General features: G+C 50.1%; 2 protein-coding genes across 3 annotated transcripts; both read left to right on the forward strand.

The window, feature by feature from the left end:
• The first annotated feature begins 55 nt into the window (after positions 1-55).
• Positions 56-5,395, forward strand: slc22a16 (solute carrier family 22 member 16). The gene is made up of 8 exons (XM_077552496.1): positions 56-441; positions 1,056-1,535; positions 2,028-2,145; positions 2,531-3,092; positions 3,741-3,868; positions 4,196-4,305; positions 4,689-4,788; positions 4,866-5,395. Exons 1-8 carry the CDS (start codon positions 398-400, stop codon positions 5,028-5,030), a joined length of 1,707 nt encoding a protein of 568 aa, XP_077408622.1. The 5' UTR covers positions 56-397; the 3' UTR covers positions 5,031-5,395.
• Positions 5,396-5,680: 285 nt separating this feature from the next.
• On the forward strand, positions 5,681-11,148 carry LOC144039300 (E3 ubiquitin-protein ligase RNF217-like). 2 transcript variants are annotated; one of them, XM_077552499.1, is made up of 7 exons: positions 5,681-6,575; positions 7,945-8,169; positions 8,663-8,827; positions 8,947-9,044; positions 9,352-9,455; positions 9,817-9,888; positions 10,058-11,148. In XM_077552499.1, exons 1-7 carry the CDS (start codon positions 5,775-5,777, stop codon positions 10,135-10,137), a joined length of 1,545 nt encoding a protein of 514 aa, XP_077408625.1. In that variant the 5' UTR covers positions 5,681-5,774; the 3' UTR covers positions 10,138-11,148. The 2 variants fall into 2 exon arrangements, with proteins under 2 accessions (XP_077408625.1, XP_077408626.1); XM_077552500.1 differs by lacking the exons at positions 9,817-9,888; positions 10,058-11,148 and having other exon boundaries at positions 8,569-8,827.
• Positions 11,149-12,429: the final 1,281 nt, after the last annotated feature.

Genomic DNA, 12,429 nt, shown 5'->3' on the forward strand with positions numbered 1-12,429 from the left:
CGAGTGCCAAGAAAGTTGCTTATTCGAGGAAGGATGTCGATCTGACCAGCATGACAATTATTAACCATCCGAGTATTGAGTTTTCCAGCATGGCTCGAGAAAGCTTCCTTTTCGTTCACACGCTGAGCCGCAACAATTGATTTATAGCGTCATTTATTTGTGTTTTTCACACATCAAAGGAATATATTTGATGAGCGTGCGAGGTTTGAATCTTTTTGAGGGGATTTTTTTAAATGTGAAACTTGATTTGTTGTTGGCGTTGCATGGGCCCTTATAAGGCATCCTTGCACACGTGTGTGTGTCGCACCCTCCTCCCACCCACTCACCCTGGTCCAAGTTGACGTGGACACACACACACACACACACACACACACACACACACAGCTGGCTCTCCAAAATGACGGTGGAGAGGATATTTGACGAGCTGGGACATTTTAAAAGGTACCAAAGTTTTCTTGTGCTTTATTGATATTTGTTTGTGAAGTTGAGGTCAGCTGGTCGCCGCTCGTTGGAGCGTGCGTGCGTGCGTGTGTGTGTGTGTGTGTGTGTGTGTGTGTGTGTGTGTGTGTGTGTGTGTGTGTGTCCACTTGGAAGCAAGTGCACAGTCCAAACGTGATCCAGCGCAACAAAGCTGCTGTGCAAAAGTGCCGTTGCAAATATTCAGAACAGCATCCAATGCTCTAATAATCAATATTTGTCAATTGATGGCTCCAGATATGTTTTGCATTTGTCTTGTTTTTTTTCTCTTGCTTGGACCGTTTGCCTCCTCCGCGTCCAAACACGTTTCCCGTCTCGCCGCTGACCTCAAGTCAACCTTTGTTAATTTACAATCCCCGCTGTGGAAAACACTGGCGAGCCGGCTGCGCACCTGATATTAAAAGTCTGCACACCCCTGTTGAAACGGCAGCTCTGAGTGATTGGCGTCCATTTCAGCCGTCCTCGTGGCCTTTCCCTGACGCTTGTTTGCTTTGCAGCAGTTTTGCATGACCGCCGCCTGCCGTGACGAGTATTGACTGTAGCTCGCCGTCTCGTAAGGTTGATTTGTTGTTTTTCAGGTTCCAGGCATGCTTGTACTTTGCGGCCGCCTTCCAGGCGGTGGCCTGCGGGATCCACTACTTGGCGTCCGTCTTCCTGGTGGAGACGCCCAACTTTGCCTGCGGCGTCCCCGCCAACGTGACGGACGTCTTGTTGGGCAACCTGAGCGGCTCCCGCCTGGAGGACTTCCTGCCCCTCTTCAAAGCGGACTCGAGCCCCTTGGTGGTGAGGACCGCGGGCGGGGAGCAGTGGGAGCTGAGCCGCTGCACGCGGGCCCTGCGGGTGCGACCCCAAGATTTCACCTACGCCTTTGACGGCAACACGTCGGTGCAATCGTGCCGAGACGGCACGTTTGTTTATGATCGGCGTCAAGTGTACCAGAGCGTCGTGACCGACTGGGACCTGGTGTGCAGCCGAGCTTGGCTGGCCAAGCTGTGCCAGCCCACCTTCATGTTGGGGGTTCTGATCGGGGCGCTGGTGTTTGGGGATATCGCCGACAGGTGAGCGGAAAGACGCCTTGACTCCGTTTGAAAGCCATTCCAACAACGATTTGAACCGATGGGTGAAAAAAAGCCGCTAATCTGTCCCAACCTCATTTTGGAAGCCAATCCAAATGTTTGAACCCTTGTGGTAGCCCTTAGCCCAGGGGTGGGCAAACTCCTTAGCCCAGGGGTGGGCAAACTCCTTAGCCCAGGGGTGGGCAAACTCCTTAGCCCAGGGGTGGGCAAACTCTGTCCTCAGGGGCCGGCGTCCTGCAGGTTTTGGAGGTTTTCCTGCTGCAACACATCTGATTGCAATCAACAGGATCGTTATCAAGTTTAAGCAGAGTTTTTGCTGATGAGCTGATCCTATATCAGCTGTGTTGGAGAAGGGAAACATCCAAAACTTGCAGGACTCCGGCCCACCCCTGCCTAGTCTCAACCTTAATCTTTACCCCAAATCCCCAACTTTAAAACCAACCTGTCATCCTGAATGTTTTCTCCGCCCTTCAGGGTGGGCAGAGTGAAGATCCTGATGTTGACCAGCGTGTGCCAGTTTGGACTTGGCGTGTGCGTGGCCTTCTCCGCCAACTACTACTACTTTGTGGTTCTGCGCTTCTTCCTGGCCATGGTGAGTTCCTTCCTGCGGCGTCCTGTCAACGTGTCACGTGTTGTTTTTCACACGCAATCGCACTCCGTTGGTGTGTGGCGGGAACACGTGTGGCGGGAACACGTGCGGCGGGAACACGTGTGGCGGGAACACGTGCGGCGGGAACACGTGCGCGATTTCCAAGGATGTTGTGCTTGGCAAACTCTTGACTGGAACCGTTTTTGTGCTCATCGTCGACAAGTGAAATGTGTCGATTGTGACGACTTTGAAGAAATCAAGTTGTGAATGGCAAATATGCGTCGGAGTTCTCGAACCCGCATCGGATGTTATTTTGTCGCGAGCAGCCTGCTGCCGTCCGTCCCTTTCCTCAGCTGTGCACTGACCTGGCGTCCTGTCGTGCCGCCAGGTGTCCAGCGGTTACCTGGTGGTGGTGTTTGTGTACGTGACGGAGTTCACGGGCATCAAGGTGCGCACGTGGACCTCCATGCACGTGCACGCCGCCTTCGCCGTGGGCATCATGGTGGTGGCGCTGACGGGCTACCTGGTGCGCGTGTGGTGGATCTACCAGATCGTCCTGTCGCTCTGCACGTCGCCGTTCCTGCTCTTCTGCTGGAAGTTCCCCGAGACGCCGTTCTACCTGCTGGCCAAAGGCGAGCACCAGCGGGCGCAGGACCTGCTGGACCGCATGGCCCGCGTCAACCGCTTGGACCGCCGGCTGAAGGTGGAGGAGCTCCTGCAGGCGGAGGAGCACAACGGCGCGCCGCTGCTGCACAAGGAGGCGGCGCCGGCGGCGGAGGAGAAGAAGAAGAAGAAGCTGTCCATCCTGGACTTGTTCGGCAGCTGGCGGATGGCGAGACGCACCGGCACCGTCTGGGCCATCTGGTTCATCGGCAGTCTGGGATACTACGTCTTCTCGCTGGGATCCGTCAACCTCGGGGGGAACCGCTACCTCAACCTCTTCCTGGTCGGTAAGTCCACATGCAAAAGCTCTCCAGGCTTGTCTCGGACCGCCGCGTTGCCGGCGTGTCGTCGCCGTCTGCTGGTCGGCAACCTTGCAACAAAATAAGGACATCCAGTCGTCACCTTTTGGACCTTTTTGTGGTTAGGGTTAGGGAGATGGAATTTTCACCATTTATTAAGAATTACCCAAAAAGAAAAAAATGGTGACTTTTTCACCATGTAAAAGAAATCAAAATGATGAATCATGCTTTTAAAGTAAACCAAAAATGACTAAATCTAAAATCACATGACTTTAAAGGGAAAAAAATGCTATAAAAGGATTGTTTGTGTTTTTTACATGACGAAAATGGAAGGACGGATTCAATGAACATAAAAACAAATATATTGAAAATGTCAAACTTTAAAAGTACGTTTACATAAAAAATGCAATCCAAATATTGTATCAGTTAATATTATTTTATATGAGTGTGTTTGAAAGGATCCCGTTTGTACAAACGGATTTCATGGCAACGGGCCAGGTAAGATCGCCTTCGTTCATGCCTTTGACACCCTGGACCACGCACGCACATTCTCGCACGCACGCACGCGCACAATGTGGCGTTTGCGGTTATTTGCGTGCGCTGACTCAGCCTGCGTCTGCGATTGGTTGCTTGCAGGTGCGGTGGAGCTGCCGTCCTATCTGGTGGGCTGCTTCTGCATGGACCGCATCGGACGCAAGAAGACGTGCGCGCCCGCCCTGCTGCTGGCGGGGGTCGCCTGCGTGCTCATCATCGTGGTTCCCGCTGTACGTTACACCACGCGCGTGTCATTTGGCAAAAAGTTGAGCTTGGAAAACCGAGCCAGGAAGTCCCTTCCTGCCGCGTTGCCGTGGCAACAGCAACGGGAGGCTCCTTCCCGCTGGCGGCCTCCCACCGAATGAAATCAAAGACACGACGAGCCTTTCCTAGGAAAGCATCTGTCGTGACAGCCGGTTTATTTCCAGCGCTCAGGTGTCGCTGTCCGTTTCCCAGGCGACCTCTGACCCGCTTCCTTCCTGCCCGTCATTCAAATCTCAACTTGGCTGCTTTTCAACCAATGCAAGCGATGATGTCGTTGTTGTTGTTTTTTTCAGGACATGGAGGCGCTGACCATCGCGCTAAGCATGATGGGAAAGTTCGCCATCGCCATCGCCTTCGGGCTCATCTACTTGTACACCTGCGAGCTCTACCCCACCATCATCAGGTCAACGCAACCGTCGCATCCAAAACCACTTGAGTCCATTTTGCAGCCACGTGGATTTGGCGTCACCAACGCCCGCCCTTGAGGGCATGTTTGAGTTGTTTCCCTCCTCCGACACGCCTGATTCATGATGTGTCATAGGTGCATGGTAGGGGCGGGGCCTGGAGGACCCCGGCCGAGCCTAGCAAGTGTAAGCTAGCAAGCTCGGCTTCCTGAAGAAAAATGTCAAGTCAACTTGTTTTTGTTCTTGAATGTCTCAATGGGCGGGGTCAGGTGTGTGAACTTTGACCCAAGTACAGGAGTTGAATGTGAACTTTTGAGGTGTGCGCTGAAGCGGGAGTATCCGTCCGTTCCCTGCTGATTTTCTGCGGTGGTCTCGGTGGCAGGTCTCTGGCGGTGGGCAGCGGCAGCATGATGTGTCGCGTGGGGAGCGTGGTGGCGCCTTTCTGCGTCTACCTGGCCGACGTCTGGATCCACCTGCCGCAGGTTTGGCCTGACCTTTGACCTTTGTTGACGACGCGCTTTTCAAAGTCTTGGCTCTGTTGTTTTGCGGCGGCGCTCAGCTGATCGTGGGCATCCTGGCGTTCGTCATCGGCATCCTGACCTTGCTGCTGCCCGAGACGCTGGGCCAGCCGCTGACGTCCACCCTGGAGGAGGCGGAGGCCCTGGGCCGAAGCCCCCCCCGGGCCGCCCACGGCCAGGAGATGAAGCGCCACGCGTCGGCGTGAGCCACTTTCTCCACCGGCGCGCTTCCGTCACATGACCAAACAACCGTTAGGCACAGCCAGTCGGGCTCGCAAATGACTGACCCCTCGGCCGGCGGCACGCCTTCTCTTTCTGATTGGCCGGTTTTCCTGACACACGGCGCTTTCATCAAAATCAAATTGGATTGGTCAGAGAGCAGTTTTTTTTCCCTCCCTTTTTTGAATGACAAATGAGTTTCAAAACAAGATGCAAGCGCCCACATCCTAAAATGATGGATATTGAAAAAAATATTTGATTAAACATGACACCAGAAGGGCCTTCTTTTTATTCCTTTGTCTTTTTTTTTTTTTATAAATAAATTGTACTGTAATTGTCACAGTAAATGTCATCTTGGTATTGTCTTCATTTGAACGTTTCAACTTCATTTGATGTTGTCACTTGTTAAGTCTTGCATTGGACAAGAAGACACACCTTATCATACCAGTGACCTGACTTAACCTTTGCTTGCTTTTTGCTTTGAAACAAAATCTGCGATTGCAGCACTTGGCATTGGATGTTTTCTCGAGGAGAAAGTGCACCCATCTATGCTAGGTCAAAATCTTGACGACTTTTACGCCCTCTTGTGGGCCTTTAGGGTACTGCTGAACGTCATCAAAGCGTTACGTGCGCCGTGATGACGTCTACCCGGAAGCGCTGGCGGCAGCTTTTGTTTTGGTGCAGTCGTTAGTTGGCCGCTGGGGAGGTTTGGACAATGCGTCGCGCTCCAAATGGGTCGAGAGCGCCCGGTGATGGAAGATGCCGACTTTGGAACTAGCACATGTCGAATGCCGACTTTGGAAGCGGAAGAGAAGGCGAAATGGCCGCTGCGAAGCAGTAAAGTGGAGGCGACGCTTCGAAATTGCGACCGACGCATCGGCAGAGGCAAGTTCTTACGGGCCCAAGAACAAGAAAAAGGAGCACTCGAACAAGTCGGGGAAGGGCGGGATTCGGAGGACAACAACAATAACAACTGCAACGAAGGGGGAGGAGGGAGGTCGGAGGCTTCAGAGTTCCTGAGGGGCACTCTGCCGACTTGGACGACTCCCTGTCAAAGCGGGGGTCCGAACGCGGACGCGCCAGGCGGCGCCGAGGGTGCACATGGCGACGACGCCGCCGAACAGCCGGGACGCGCCGGTATTCAAAACGAGCCTCCCCACGCCGAGTTGTCCCCTTCCGACTTTGGGAGACTTGACTTGTTGTCTCTTTTGGACATTCGGCGTGACAAACGTGACAGCGCGGTTGCCAGCGTCCGTTCGGAGCCGACAGCGAACGTCAAAGAGCACCTTTATTGCACCGTCTACTGCATCGCCAACGAGCGCCACCATGACGTACTTGCCACTTCCGCCTCGGGTCTGGTTTTGCACACGGCGGACGACTTGGTGAAGCCCCTGCGCCGCTCATCGCAGCAGGGCGCCGCCGCCCAGGCGCAGACGTGCCGGGTGTGCCTGGAGGACAAAAGCATCGCACCCCTGCCCTGCTGCCGGAAGCTCGTGTGTGAAGAATGTTTGACGCTCTACGTCACCTCCCAGGTGGGTACGCTGTCTTCACCTGGCTGAAAGTCACCTTGACCTTGATGCTTTCGGACTGGAGGGCTTGAACTCGTTTCCATTTGCTTCTTTTGTTTTGTCTTGAAACTGAAAGCCAAAAAAAGAAAAAGTGGAGATACAAGTGACATCCATTTTGCTGCTTCATTCATTTTGCACAAGGGCGATATTTATCTGGTGGGACCGCATACAACATATTATGGCCCAAGAACCCTTTTCACTCGACTTCCCCTCTAAAAGGAGCGAAGGAAATCGAAGCAAAGCTACGTTCTCGTTGGTAGCATCGCGAGAAAACCTTTCAAATCATCATTTTTCTTTTTGTTGAAAACAAGTTCAAAAGTGGCAAGAATGTCAAATTATAGTGAGTGCAGTTGTTGTATTTTTAGATCAATCATCAACTAATGACTATTTGAATAATCCGCAAATCTATCCGTTCCTTTTTAGATGAATTGCTGAAGTGTATTTTTTTTTAAAAAAAACACGTTTTAATTTCCATCCCTTAGGCTTAAAGGCAGACGTTTCTGCGGCTCATTTTGTGGCCGGAAACTGTCAAGTGGGTGCGCGTCTTGCCGACAGGGTCGGGGAATCCTGCAGGTTAACAAAGTCCAAACCCGGGTCACAAACAGGTGCTTCTACTTAGCTCATTGACTGCCAGACATTTCCAAATGTGCAATACCCGCATGATATTGTTTTGACAAATTCAACGGAATGTGCCAAAGGACAGAATCGACCCGCTCCATTTCTGCCTCGTGCCGTTCTTTTAGAACGGACAGTAAACAAAATGGAGGTTGCACAAAATGCAGCCATGACGTCCATGGACTCTCAAATGCGGCAGTGATGTCATCGTCTGCTGCTTGTGCATCAGTTTCCAAGTTTGACATTCACAACGCAGCGTCTTCGGATTCTCTTCCATCTCGAACCGTTGGGAAAAAAAATGTCGTCCGTTGTCAAAGGCAGTTGCATGAAGTGGCAGGTGAAGGAACTGCACCCGTTGAGTAGAAGCACCTGTGGCTAAAGTCAAAGGGTTTGAGGTCTGGACTCCACCAACCTGCAACTTGCTAACGTTTGAAGCACGGATCAACTCGCGCAACCAGTTTTGCGCGTTTTCCCCCCCCACACCTCCTCATTGTTATGCCCAAAATAGCTTAGCATCACATCTTAGCGCACGGCCGACTTTGTGCGCCTCGTTAGCCGAGATCGGTGGAGAGAAAAAAAAGTGGCATTTGAAGCCAGTGCAATATTTCAACTTTGTCATCATGTTTTGGGCCGGCCCACTTCCTTGCTCGCACCTTCCACGTCCATGCCGGATTCCCCGTCAGGACTTGTCACGCAGGCGTGCCGTGTGCCGTCCTAGGTCCGAGAGGCCAAGCGGCGCATCCGCTGCCCCATCCCGGAGTGCGGCGGGATGCTGGAGGGCGGCGCCGTGGAGTCGCGCCTGTCCGCGCCGGACCTGCTGCGCTACCGCTACTTCCTGGAGCTGAGTCAGCTGGACGCCGGCACCAAACCGTGCCCGCGGTGCGCGCTCTTCACCACCCTGCCACCGGACGGCCCCTCGCGCCGCCACCAACGCAAGCACAAGGTCGGCAAACTGACAAAACAAAATCCACACGTTGCGTTCGGGGGCGCAAATGAGCAAAACGTTTCCCAAAAGAGATTCCAAAAAAAGATTTTGGGATTGCAGACACAAAATGAATGACGTTGAAAACAAACAAACGTCTCGAATTCTGGATTTCTCAATTGGATTTTGGGTTACAGTTGAAAAAAAAAAAAGGGGGAAATGCTGTTGCTTTCTTATTTGTGATCAATTTGAAACATTTAATTAGAAAAAAAAAGATGCCTTTACTTAGGAAGGCTTTTTTTTCTCCACTGAATGCATTTTGGATGACAGCAACTTTTTCTTCTTCTATTCTGTCCATGTCCAAAACGTCAAATGTTTGTGCACTACTTTTTTCAATTGGTCTTTTGGTTTGCCAAAAAGTCCACGTTGGGTGCGAGTGCTTTTTGGAAGGCTCAACATGACTGTGTGGCGGAAGCAGGAGTTGAGAACATGACGTGGTGTGCTGGCGCCGCAGGTGCGCTGCGGCGGCTGCCACTTTGTGTGGTGCTTCAAGTGCCACGCCCCCTGGCACCAGGGCATCAAATGCCGCGACTACCGCAAGGGCGACAAGCAGCTGACGACTTGGGCTGGCGTCGTGGAGCGCGGCCAGCGCAACGCCCAAAAGTGCCCCCAGTGCAAGGTAAGCGTGCATGCGCGCGCACACACATCTGCTTCTCATACGCCGGCCACGCAGCGGCCGCCATATTGGTCGCCCTGCACTTTGTTGATTGTCACCTGCGTGTGTGCGTGCGCGTGCAGATCCACATTCAGCGCACGGAAGGATGCGACCACATGACGTGCACGCAATGTAACACCAACTTTTGCTACCGCTGCGGCGAGCGCTACCGACAAGTCCGGTAAGTTGACTTGTTGTCAAATACTTTGTTTGACGTGCATTTCTTGCCGTCCCAATCGGACAGAAAATGAAACGACAAGTGAAACGATTGGCTAGCGAGCGTCTCCTCGTCAGAAATATTGAAAGATAGAAATTGTTCCAAAGTGCGTCTTCACTAGCCAATGTTTTTACAATCCATTCAGCAATCAATTTTTCCATTAAAGGAGTCATCAGATTGATTTTCATTTTGCTTTCTAGTGTTTTACAAAAGTATTGTACTAAATAATCAATATTGAGTCTTGTGAAATGAAGTGACTTTGTTTTGTCAGGTATTTTGGGGATCACACGTCCAACCTCAGCGTGTTTGGCTGCAAATATCGTTACCTGCCGCACAAGCCGCATCTGCGCCGATTCATCCGAGGATCCGTCTGCGGTCCGTTTCACTTCCACAACTTCCTCGTTCGGCGCATTCACATTTGCACTTGACAGCAAAAAGAATTTTAAAAAACTGCTACCAGGAAAACGACAACAAAAAGTTAGCAGAGAAAAGTTGAAATTCATCAAGTTTTGAGAAAAAGTCTGTGATTTAAAAAGAAAGAAAGAAAAAGTTGTACTGTTAAGGGGAGAAAGTTATTTTCTGAGCTGGAATGTTGCAAGAAGGAAAAGTTTTTCAAAACCAAACAAGCGTTGAGTTGGCAAAGTTGTCATGTTGCGCAACTTGAAAAAGTTGCCCGGAAAGTCGGTCGGTCGGTCGTCTGCCGGCTATTGATGGACTTGTGTCGTTTGTGCGTCAGGCGCCAAGCTGCTGCTGGCTCCGCTGGTCCTGATCCTGGTTCTGGTCTTGGGAGCCGTGGCGCTGGTCCTCGGTAAACACTTCACGCTGCAACATTTGCATTTGCCACTTTTGATGCTGAAGGATCTCGCGCCATTTACGGCCGTCGCATGAGCCACGTGACGCAAAATGGACGATGAGACTGTCGGAAGGTGCTAGCTCGTATTGTGACTAACACGTGTTGGTGGCGTGTTTGCATGCAGGTGTGATCGGCTTCCCCGTCTACTACGTGTGCAAAAGGAGGAAAAAGGGGCGGCGCTCGCCGGGCTCGTGGCGCTTTTGACGTCACAGGAAGTCAACGCCTCCTCAGGGACCATCCTCATCTTCATCCGCCCCACACCGTGGGATGTCCGTGGGTAGATGCCGGCACGCCCGCCGCTTGCTTGACCGTCCGCTGCAGGTTCGCCAAAAGGACACGGACGCGCTTAAATAGTCAATGGTGGCTCATGTCGCGGCCGAGAAAAAACTTGTCACGTTTCTCATACTCATGTGAAAGTCTTGGCTTGCGGAGCACGCATCGCTTTGATGGGCTGTGCCTTGAGATACGAGGGAGCCGTGCCTTGAGATACGAGGGAGGCCGCTTGGCTCGTTTGCGCTTTGACAGCTTGGGAAGCAAAAAGATGATTTGCATTTGAAGTGGCCTGACTTGATGTCGGCCTTATACTGCCCCCTGGCGGCCAACAAGGAGCAGCGCAGTGTGGATTCCATCGACGCCAAAACGCTCCCATTGTTTGCCTTAGATTTCATGACGTCATTACCGTCTGCCAAATCCTGCTTTTAGTGGAGCCATATTTTTCTTCCCAAAGGAAGATATCAAAAAGTGGGCGGATGAATTTGCAAGCATCATCGTGAAAACGGAACGTGGACGTCGCATCTCAAAGCAGCGCCATATTTTGCATATGAACCCTGGAAAGCCACTTTTGGAAAATAATCACTGCGATTCCATCCTTGGCAGCAGTTTGAGCTGGAGGCGTGTCATCGGTTACAAGGGAAAGGAAGTCGGCCATTTTGGAGGGACTGATCAACCGCATGAGCGCCATCGTCCGACTCGGCACAAAAAGACAAACCAAAACAAACCGCTGGGATTTGTTGGCTTTCCTCACTCGGGACCTTTTTCCCGCCTTGGGTCAAAATGATGCCGCGTTCACCCTCGTCTATCGGGCGTGTCAAATGACGGGTTAGGGTTCTATATTTTCTTCAATCCTGCTGTTAGTTTTTGTATTTATTATTGTAATTATCTCACACTTTCTCGTTTTTGACAAGTAGACTAATAAACACATTTGACATTGGACAATATGTGTCGTGTCTCGTTAGTTGAGCTCCTCGAGTCAACCGAGTCAACCGAGGACACGCTAAATAAGAGGCCATGGTTCTTTTCATATCTTCTTTCCAAAATGGCCGACTAACGTAACTTGGAGGCCACCATGTGCTCAAAAACAAAACAAAAAACGCCAAGACAAACAATTTCTCTTTTCTTTTTCCGGTCGGTGTTTAACTTCCGGGTCGCAGCTGAGTCCAGAGCTAACTAGCTAAAATAATAATAATAATAAGCGCCGTAGTGAATAACGAACAAAGGGCAAATTTGTCATTGTGTGTCGAACGGTACATACAGAATTTAAAATGCAAACTTTAAAGATTTTTAAATTACTCGCTTGCACAAACAATGGGTAAAAAAAAAAAGAGCCTTACTATGTATGGTCGTTAAAAAAAAAAAAAGGCTTACTGCCGGTCATGGTCATGAAAAAACAACAACCCACAAATGCCTTAATTATACATGGTTTTTGTTTTTTAATAAATGCCTGACTATACATGGTCATCTTTTTTTTTTTTTTAAGCCTTACTATACATGGCTATTTTTAAATGTCTTTATATGCATGTTAACTTTTTTTTTTTTTTTTAAAGAAATAATAAAAGCATTACTATCATAATTGCTTACAATTGTCTACATGGTTAGTTTTTTTTTTTTTAAATAGATGCCTTACTATACTAGATCATGTTTTTAAAAATGCTTTCCTACATGTGGTCATTAAAAAAACATTTAAAAAGCCTTAAATGGCAGTTTTTTTTTAAACATCTTGGTATACATTATCATAAAAAAAAACGCCTAACATTTCCATTAAAAAAAAGTCTTAATATACATTGAGAAAAACAAACCCTTATTATACATGGTCGTTATTTTTTTAATAAATGCCTCTATACATGGTTGTTTTTTAAATGTATTTATTTATTTAAAGTTTTACTATAAATCGTTTTTTTTTAACTTCTTACTATACATTGCCGCTTAAAAAGCACTTTACTATACATGGTCATTGTTTGTTTGTTTAAAGAAAAAGAAAAAACTCCTGTTTTAGGGAATTTGAGACGTTCAATTGTCATTGCTGCACTGCTGATGTGAAGGAGATGCGCTTTGTGTCAAATCTGTTGGCCCTCCCGCGGCCCCTGCTGGCTGCGGGGCCCTAAGCAGTTCCCTGCCTTTCCTGATGGCAAGCTCCGCCTCTACACGCACACGCACACGCACACGCACACACTGCCAGTAAGACACAGGGCCGCTTGTCCACGACATGTTACATTATTA

This window comes from Vanacampus margaritifer, chromosome 19 (genome assembly GCF_051991255.1).
Source record: "Vanacampus margaritifer isolate UIUO_Vmar chromosome 19, RoL_Vmar_1.0, whole genome shotgun sequence".
NCBI lineage: Eukaryota > Metazoa > Chordata > Actinopteri > Syngnathiformes > Syngnathidae > Vanacampus > Vanacampus margaritifer.

Coding starts and splice junctions, on each gene's coding strand:
- slc22a16 (XM_077552496.1), top strand. CDS start 398: ATGACGGTGGAGAGGATATTTGACGAGCTGGGACATTTTAAAAG. Junction 442..1,055: donor GAGCTGGGACATTTTAAAAG/GTACCAAAGTTT, acceptor GTTGTTTTTCAG/GTTCCAGGCATGCTTGTACT. Junction 3,869..4,195: donor TCATCATCGTGGTTCCCGCT/GTACGTTACACC, acceptor TGTTTTTTTCAG/GACATGGAGGCGCTGACCAT.
- LOC144039300 (XM_077552499.1), top strand. CDS start 5,775: ATGGGTCGAGAGCGCCCGGTGATGGAAGATGCCGACTTTGGAACTAGC. Junction 6,576..7,944: donor CGCTCTACGTCACCTCCCAG/GTGGGTACGCTG, acceptor GTGCCGTCCTAG/GTCCGAGAGGCCAAGCGGCG. Junction 9,889..10,057: donor AGCCGTGGCGCTGGTCCTCG/GTAAACACTTCA, acceptor GTTTGCATGCAG/GTGTGATCGGCTTCCCCGTC.